Source organism: Saimiri boliviensis, chromosome 21 (assembly GCF_048565385.1).
Source record: "Saimiri boliviensis isolate mSaiBol1 chromosome 21, mSaiBol1.pri, whole genome shotgun sequence".
In the NCBI taxonomy this organism is placed as follows: domain Eukaryota; kingdom Metazoa; phylum Chordata; class Mammalia; order Primates; family Cebidae; genus Saimiri; species Saimiri boliviensis.
Window position 1 is genome coordinate 13,119,230 of NC_133469.1, and position 9,090 is coordinate 13,128,319.

General features: G+C 60.7%; 1 protein-coding gene across 3 annotated transcripts; it reads left to right on the forward strand.

Annotated features, from left to right (window-relative positions):
• Positions 1 to 583: 583 nt before the first annotated feature.
• Positions 584 to 7,385, forward strand: SLC16A8 (solute carrier family 16 member 8). 3 transcript variants are annotated; one of them, XM_074391362.1, is made up of 5 exons: positions 1,943 to 2,229; positions 2,870 to 3,013; positions 3,257 to 3,500; positions 3,600 to 4,093; positions 6,813 to 7,385. In XM_074391362.1, the coding sequence occupies exons 1-5, from the start codon at positions 2,016 to 2,018 to the stop codon at positions 7,106 to 7,108; spliced, it is 1,392 nt and encodes a 463-aa protein (XP_074247463.1). In that variant the 5' UTR covers positions 1,943 to 2,015; the 3' UTR covers positions 7,109 to 7,385. The 3 variants fall into 3 exon arrangements, with proteins under 3 accessions (XP_074247464.1, XP_074247463.1, XP_039319160.1); XM_039463226.2 differs by having other exon boundaries at positions 3,257 to 4,093; XM_074391363.1 differs by lacking the exons at positions 1,943 to 2,229; positions 2,870 to 3,013; positions 3,257 to 3,500; positions 3,600 to 4,093 and adding an exon at positions 584 to 782.
• The last annotated feature ends 1,705 nt before the right edge of the window (positions 7,386 to 9,090 follow it).

The following is a 9,090-nucleotide window of genomic DNA, read 5'->3' on the forward strand; positions in this document are numbered from 1 at the left end:
TGTTCCCCGGGAGGCCGTCTCACTCCCAGCCCCTCGTTTGGAAAACTCTTTAGGGTGACCTCAAAGCCCTCGAGCTGCAGCCCCCATCTCCACGGCTCATGTCTGCGTGTGGGTTTCCTAGGAAGTAGTGGCTGCTCGGGTCAAGGAAGGGGTGGCAGTGGCCGAGGGCTGGGACCACCAGCAAGCTGCCCTCGGGCAGCCTGGACACAGCACCCTTTGTTCTGCCCCCTCCCCCCACAACATTCCCAGGCACAGGCGTGGATTAGCTTCGTCCTGGAGAAAGCTGCCGGCCCCTCCTGGAATGTGGCCTGCAGGGGTGGGGGCAGATGAGGCACTGAGGTGATTAGACCTGCTTGGGTCTCTCCAGGACAGGGCTGTGCCCCCAGCACCAGACTGGGACTCCCTGGGCAGGGTCTCTGTGTCCCCCACCCCAGGCTCCAGGAGGCGGGGGGCTCTCTTCTTGCCTCCTGGACTGGCTGGGGACAGAGAGCCCACCGCAGAGGCCCACCCTGGCCTGGGGCTCCCAGTCTCTTCTCTCCTCCTGGACAAAAGCCTCTTAGCAGGGGTGGGGTGTGGAGGGAGCACACAGGCTAAGCCCCAGGCCTAGGGGAGGGAGCGTCAGGCGGGAGTCAGCCAGAGGCTCAGCCCAGGCTGGTGGGAAGCTGGGGCGTCTGCAGCCCCCATCCGGGTAAGCTTCACGGGGAGCCTTGACGGTGGCCCCTCCCTGCAGGCCTCAGGAGATGTGAGGCTGGAGCCCCCCCAAACCCACAAGGCAGGCTCAGGTGAGTGTGGGGTGAGGGCTGCCTGGGATGACCCTCCTGTCTCCACATTCGAGTGGCTGCCCCTTTGACAAGAGGCCAACAGGCAGGAAAAGCCAAAAGCAGGTCCTAGTGAAGGAGGGACAGAGTTCGGGATACCCTGGGGGTGGGTGGCACTGCTTAGTGCCAGGAGGGACACTCCAGGCAGGAGGGGAGGAGGCTATTGCCAGCCCCGAGCTCCCGGTGCACCTGTCTCTGAGTCCACCCTCCTCATCCGTTACGGAGGCGCTTGTAGCCACTTCGAGAGTCCTGGGTGGAGCCCCAGGAATGAGACAGGCTTTGGAGCCATTCTCTGTACACGGAAGGGCTGAGGTTTGGAGGACAGGCCTCTCTCTCAGTGCTCCTAAGGGCCACACCTGTCTGGCAGAAGCCAGAGACTTGACCCCTTTCCCCCAAGATTCCCAGCTGGCCTGGGAGTGATCAATCACCCATCTTACATCAGAGAAAACTGAGGTTCGGAGAGGGGAGGGGACCGGCCCAAGTCACGAGCGAATCCGTGGCTGAGCCGGGATGCATGGGAACTCAGCTCCCCTGGCTGATATCTGCTGAAGGTGGCTTTTGTCCCCTTAGTGTTCTAATGACAATAGTCATTTCTGATCACGGAGAAACAGGAACATGATGCAAGGCTAAAGAGGAAACACTCCACGCACACTGGCCCTTTCCAGAGGCATCTGGCTCTCTGTGTTTCTTCCGTTATACCGGAGACCCTCTGGCGTACAGGGCAACTTGGGCGCTGGACACCCACCTCCAGGCACGCACCTGCCGCCCGAATCTCCGATTCCCACCTCCAGGCACGCACCTGCCGCCCGAATCTCTGATTCCCACCTCCAGGCACACACCTGCCGCGGGAATCTCCCGACTCCCACCTCCACGCACACAGCTGCCGCCCGAATCTCCGATTCCCCACGCCTTCCACCTGAGGTCCCGAGCAGCGTTCCCCAGCGGGAGCCTGTCCGAGGTGCAGAGTCAGGTGGGCCTCATCGTTCTCCCCTTGTCCTTCAGCGTCCTTTGCAGGAGAAGGAGACTTGAGGTAAGAGTCCTACCTTCGTTTCCCCTTTTGGTTCCATGACCTGAGCCACGCTCACATGGGTAGCCCTGTGCCTCAGTTTCCCCATATACGTCTTCATCCCCCTCCTTCTCTGGGCTTCCGGCCCAGCCACTCCCTCTTGTCCCTGCCCCCTCCCAACAGAGGCAGCGATGGGCGCTGGTGGCCCCCGGCGGGGCGAGGGCCCTCCAGACGGCGGCTGGGGCTGGGTGGTGCTGGGTGCCTGCTTCGTGGTCACTGGCTTCGCCTACGGCTTCCCCAAAGCCGTCAGCGTCTTCTTCCGCGCGCTCATGCGTGACTTCGGCGCCGGCTACAGCGACACGGCCTGGGTGTCCTCCATCATGCTGGCCATGCTCTACGGCACGGGTCAGTGTCCCCGCCCTGCCCTCCGCCTCCCTGGTGTCCGGAACCAGGAGACACCCAACCCCCTGAGCATCCCCCTGACCCTCGGGGCGGCCTCGGAAATCCCTTCCTTCCTGTGGAAACCCTGGCGTCAGAAAAAGGGGAAGGGAGGGCGGTAGGGGAACAGCGGCCAGAGGCGGGACCGGCCCTGGGGGCTGCCCTGAGAGCTCAGAGGACCCCTTCTGAGACCCACCCGCCGATTGTAGAGGTGGGGAAACTGAGGGCTACAGAAACACCCGTCCTCCCCGCAGCCCTGACCACCTGTAAGTGGGGGCTTGCTGGAGTTCCCATCCTGGGCGGCGGGGCTGCGGGGGAATCCCAGGCTGTGCCTGGGCGCGACTTGGAGGCTGTGAAGGTTAAAGGGGTGTGGAAGCCACCCCTCTGCTTGGGGTCTGGGTTCTCAGGAGTGATGGAGATGGGGTGCTCTGGCCAGGACATCTCCTTGCCCTCGCAGGGTGCTGTCCCTTTGGCCTGTCCCCTCCAAGCTGTGTGACCTTGGCCAGACAATTCCCTCCTCTCTGGATCTCTGAGCCAGAGGTGACCTTATTTCTTAGCGGACTCAAGCCATCCCAGGGCTCGGGTGGTGACCCTGCCCTGCCCACAGGCCCCGTGTCCAGCATCCTCGTGACTCGCTTTGGCTGTCGCCCGGTGATGCTAGTGGGTGGGCTGCTGGCTTCCGCGGGCATGATCCTAGCTTCCTTCGCCACGCGCCTCCTGGAGCTCTACCTGACCGCTGGGGTGCTCACAGGTGAGGGCCCCCTGGTCTTCTCCCCGCGGGGTTGGGGGTCGGGGTGCTTGCTGCAGGATCTGTCCTCGGTTGCCCCACGAGGGACGGTCTTCGAAGTCCCTCGGCTGGGTTCCCGGGTCTGCTGGGTTCTCGGTCTGCCGGGCTCCCGGGTCTGCCCGCCCCGTCGGGGCCTGGCCCCTCCCTCCTGCGGGGGCCGGGGAGGGGCTCCCCGGGGACCCCGGCACAGCGCCGCCTCGCCCGCAGGCTTGGGCCTGGCCCTCAACTTCCAGCCGTCGCTCATCATGCTGGGGCTGTACTTCGAGCGGCGGCGGCCCCTGGCCAACGGCCTGGCGGCGGCGGGCAGCCCCGTCTTCCTGTCCGCGCTGTCGCCACTCGGCCAGCAGCTGCTGGAGCGCTTCGGCTGGCGCGGCGGCTTCTTGCTGCTCGGCGGGCTCCTGCTGCACTGCTGCGCCTGCGGCGCTGTCATGAGGCCGCCCGGGCCGGGCCCGCGACCGCGCAGGGACAGCGCCGGCGACCGCGCGGGGGACGCTCCGGGCGAGGCCGAGGCAGACGGCGCGGGGCTGCAGCTGCGCGAGGCGCCCCCCAGGGCCCGGCCCCGCCGGCGCCTGCTGGACGTGGCGGTGTGCACCGACCGCGCCTTCGCCGTGTACGCCGTCACCAAGTTCCTGATGGCGCTCGGGCTGTTCGTCCCCGCCATCCTGCTGGTGAACTACGCCAAGGACGCGGGCGTGCCCGACACCGACGCCGCCTTCCTGCTGTCCATCGTGGGCTTCGTGGACATCGTCGCGCGGCCGGCGTGCGGCGCCCTGGCGGGCCTGGCGCGTCTGCGACCGCACGTCCCGTATCTCTTCAGCCTGGCCCTGCTGGCCAACGGGCTCACGGACCTGAGCAGCGCGCGCGCGCGCTCCTATGGCGCCCTCGTTGCTTTCTGCGTCGCCTTCGGTCTGTCCTACGGCATGGTGGGCGCGCTGCAGTTCGAGGTGCTCATGGCGGCTGTGGGCGCGCCCCGCTTCCCCAGTGCGCTGGGCCTGGTGTTGCTCCTGGAGGCCGTGGCGGTGCTCATCGGACCGCCCTCTGCCGGTGCGCCCCGAAGGAGGAGGGGGTGGCGAAGCCTAGTGTCCCTTAGACGGAAGGAAGCTTCCTCCCTGTCTCAGATGGAACTTCCAGGGATGAGGGGACGGGGCGGCCGGTGGGTGGACTCCCTGGCCAGATAGTTCCTTTTCCAAGCCAGACCACCTGCTCTGGGTGAGGCCAGAAAAGCAAAGGAGGGTGCAGGGAAGAAAGCAACACTGATACTGGCCGGGTCCGCCATCCCAAGCAGTTGGCACAAGGCCGTCTGAAGTGCAGGTGCTTAATCTCGTTGCAAATGAGGAAACTGAGGCACAGAGTCTTAGCATAAGTCTCAGTCCCAGAATGAGAGCCTCAGTGTGCCTGGTGCTAAATGCCCATGCTTTTAGAATGCAGCATCTGGGTGCTTTAGTTTCCCCGGCCTCCAAGGGCGACTGGAATGGGGACAACATCTTTGGGAAACCCCAGAGTGGGGGTGCTCAGTGGGCAGATGGGAAGAAGGAGAGGTGCTGGTGTCTTTCACTGTGCAGACGGTCTGCTGGCATGTCACTGTCACCCTTACAAAGTCATCATTATGAGGGTGGTCAGGGAGGGCTTCCTGGAAGATCCTCCAGGTAAAGGCACAGCATGGACAGGCAGGGTTTGGGGAACAGCGTCCTTATGCAAGCAAGGCAGGAACCAAAGTTGGAAAGGTGGGAGTGGGGGACACGAGGGTCTTCCTGGGTTGTCAGGTTACCTTGAAACAGCAGGAAGCCTGCCCTTGAGTCCCAGAGGCCAGAGGGCTGTGGGATGGGACAGTGAAGTGGGGTCGCCCTGCGGGGGGTCCCAGGCTGCGCTGAGTTGGGATGAGCTGCCTGTCCTTTCTCCAGGGCTGGGCTAGCTGAGTGCCCTCCCAGAGCTCTGTCCAGTGAGAAGGGCAAAGCCCCTGAGTCAGTGTGTGGGTAGCCCACAAAACCAGCTGCCCAGGACTCGAGAAATTGTCTTCCATTACTTGTGTGAATCCGGTGGAATGGGGAAAATCTCTGCAATTAACAGATTTTCCTAGTGGCTCATGCTTGCAATCCCAACACTTTGGGAAGCTAAGGCAGGAGGATCACTTGAGGCCAGGAGTTTGAGACTAGACAGGGCATTATGGGAAACTCCTGTCTCTACCAAACCAAACAAAACAAAAATCAGCTGGGCGTGGTTGTATGCACCTGCAACTGAAGTGGGAGGATGGCCTGAGCCCAGGAGGTGGAGGTTGCAGTGAGCCAAGAATGCACCACTATACTCTAGCCTGGGCAATGGAGCAAAACCCTATCTCAAAAGAATAAAAAATTCCAGGGCCAGGTGTGGTGGCTCACACCTGTAATCCTAGCACTTTGGGAGGCTGAGGTGGGAGGACTGCCTGAGTTCACAACCAGCCTGGGCAACATGGTGAAACCCCGTTTTGTACTAAAATACAAAAAATTAGCCAGGCATGGTGGCCTGTGCCTGTAGTCCCAGCTACTTGAGAGGCTGAGGCAGAATTGCTTGAACCCCTGAGGTGGAGGTTGCAGTGAGCCAAGATCACGCCACTGTACTTAAGCCTGGGGACAGAGTGAGACTCTGTCTCAAAAAAAAAAAAAAAAAAAAAGAATAAAAAATTCCTGTGGCCAGGTGCAGTGGCTTACACCCATAATCTCAGCACTTTGAGAGGCCAAGTCAGGGGGATCCCTTGACCTCAGGAGTTCAAGACTGGCCTGGGCAACATAGCAAAACCCCATCTCTAAAAAACATAGTAAAAGAGAGAAGACTTTCTTGAGTATGAAAGTAGTATGTGCAAGTGATAGAAGCCTCAAGAAATAGAGAAGGAAACGAGTCGCTAGCCCACAGCCCTGCCTGTGCTGACGATAGCTCGGTCTGGGGTGCTCATGGGCCTCCTGGGACAGAGGGGTGGGAGGATTCAGCTAAGTCCCTGAGGACCAGGAGGTTTCCATGGAAACAGCAAGAGGTGGAGGCCCCCAGGAGGGCAGAGCTAAGCCCAGGGCCCCCTCCCTGCTCCCACCCCAGATGCCCCACTGCCAAGCAAATCACAGGCCACTATTTTGGTGAGGCATCCCCTCAGCCCTCTGATTAGCCAGGTATGGTGGCATGTATCTGTAGTCCCAGCTATTCAGGAGGCTGAGGCAGAAGAATCACGTGAACCTGGGAAGGGGAGGTTGTAGTGAGCCGAGGTGGCACCTGTCTCAAAAAAAAAAAAAAAAAAAAAAAAGACACGAAATCTATTTCCTCTACGCATTTATCCTCCTCTGCTGGCATGTCACACCTCCTCATTTTTTTTTTTTTTTTTTTTTTTTTTTTTTGAGACTGAGTCTTGCTCTGCTGCCCAGGCTAGAGTGCAGTGTCGCGATCTTGGCTCACTGCAACCTCCACCTCCCTGGTGCAAGTCATTCTTCTGCCCCAGCCTCCATAGTGGCTGGGGCTACAGGTGCGTGCCACTACACCTGGCGAATCAGAGGGTGGAGGGGACGCCTCACCAAAAGCCCCGTATCACTTAGGCAATTGAGGTGCAGGAAGAGCAAGTGACATTTTTCAGGTTTCAAATGGCAAAATCCACAGAGGTTTTACATCTGTAAGACAGGAATAAAGAGTGGGCATGTGTGTGTCACCATGAGCCTCCCAAGTCAGTGGCACCACCCTTGACCTGAGAGTGCAGGAAGTGAGGAGGGACCCCACAGGCTCTTACCTCTGCCTCCCCTCCCCTCCCCAGGCCGCCTGGTGGATGCATTGAAGAACTACGAGGTCATTTTCTACTTGGCGGGCTCTGAGGTGGCCCTGGCTGGGGTCTTCATGGCTGTCGCCACCAACTGCTGCCTGCGTTGTGCTAAAGCTGCCCCGTCAGGCCCAGGCACTGAGGACGCTGAGGCGGAAGGGGACTCTGAGCCCCTGCCTGCCGTCGAGGAGGAACCCAGCAACCTGGAGACCCCAGGGGAGCTGAGCCCTCGGGGTGGGCCTATGGAACCAGAGGTGGAGGCAGGGCCAAGGCTGGCAGCCGAGTCTGTGTAATTCAGGGTGCACTGGGTGGTGCGGCCCAGTGACTTGGGAATGTGGCCTCCTGCCTCAGAGGGCCTGGTATGCTGGGGGGCTGGCCTGGGGTGGTCACTCCCGGGGTCCACGTCTGGGCTCTAGTTGATTCCCTGGGTGTCTGGGAACTGCCTCCCTCATGTGTTCCGCAAGCCCGCCAGGCCCCACCCCATCACCTGTGAAGCCGCTACGGAGCAAAAGGACACTGTTGATAAAGCTCAGTTGAACAGAAGGTTCTGTTCCTGCGCCTCTGCCCGGGATCCGGCTGTCACCTGTGTTGGGGGCAGGGAGGTGGGAGGGAGTCTGGGAGGTTCTCTCTCCAGGGCCCCTAGGCTGGCTTCTAGGTGGGCAGGGTTGGGAGGAAGCGTCAGAGATGGATGAAGAGAGACCCACTATTCCCAGGTGTAGAGACAGCTGGGTGGGCGCGGGGCTGGGTGGGCACAGGGCTCAGGGATACTGAGCCCAGCCCCACTGCTCAAAGCTGTCTGCTGAAGCCTCCCTTGCTGGCATCTGCTGTTCCCCGTGGAAGGGATGAGGGGTTGGGCGCAACTAGGGCTCAAGGTTAGGGGCTGCTTGCAGGCGGTGGGGGATGGCGCGCAGTCTAAGGATCAGGGTCGGTTTGAATCCCAGCCTGGCTGCTTTCTCTGCTCACTGGAGGCTGAGCACACGACTCCACCCCCAGGGGTCCTGGGGAGGGTGGGGCCAGGCACTCAGTAACAGCATGGGCCCTGCTGCCTTCCACAAGGTGGCCATCCCTCACCTTCCCAGAAGGCATCTGTCCCCCTAGAGGATAAACCTGGGTATCCAGGGCAATGGGCTTTTGCTCTAGACACTGTGCTAGCAGCCTGGTGGTCATCTGCTGACCCTGGCACCTGCCTTCTCCCCACGGAGTGTCCCAGGGTCTCCCTCGTGCTTTGACATCTGACCTGCACTTGGGTCCAGATGCACGAATCTGGCCAGACAAGATCTACTCCCTCTTTGTATTTATCCTCCTCCCATGTATCACACTCCCTCTTTTTTGGGGGGGAGGGGGTGGGGGGCAGAATCTCGCTCTGTCGCCCAGGCTGGAGTGCAGTCGTGCAGTCTCAGCTCATTGCAACCTCTGCCTCCTATAGGTTCAAGCGATTCTCCTGCCTCAGCCTCCCAAGTAGCCGGGATTACAGGTGCCCATCACCACGCCTGGTTAATTTTTGTATTTTTAGTAGAGATGGGGTTTCATCATATTGGCCAGGCTGGTCTCAAACTTCTGACCTCGTGATCTACTCACCTCGGCCTCCCAAAGTGCTGGAATTACAAGCGTGAGTCACCACACCCAGCCCACACCCCCTTTCTTTGCCTCCCTTCAAATCATGAGTGTGAACAGGCCCCTGCAGAGGAAGCTGCCTTCCCTCTGTAAACTCCCCCGACCTTCCAGCCCAGCCCACAATGACCCCTCCCCACTGGTCCCTACAGGCCCTCATTTTCCATTCGGGCCCCAGGAAGGTCTGGGGAGCCCGGTAGATGCCTGGCTGGCTTCTGCTTATACTGCCTGGGGCTTCCTCTGCGTCACTAGAGCAGCGACTGTGTTTGACTTTATTTAGCCAACACTTAAGAGCGCTTGCTCTGTGCCAAGCCCTGTTTCTAAGCCCTCTCCAGATGTTCACTTAATCCTCCTAACAAGCCAGAGGTAGGTGCCATCCTTCAGATAGGGAAACTGAGGCCCAGGGAGGTCAGGAACCCAGGCTGTCAGTTCCAGCCTGTGCCCTCGACCTCTACTCTGGCTGTCCCCTTCTGGGAGGGGACCCAGGTGGGCCTCTGGTGACAGCCAGCCTTTCCTCCATGTGCCACCCCTGCTGAGCCTCCCATTCGGGTTTCTATCCAGCACTGCATGCTCAAAGCTGATGCAGAACCCTTCTTCCATCCTGGACCCAGCCCACCTGGCACACCCTCTTGCCCCCCTCCCATTCTCAGGATGTCCGTATTCA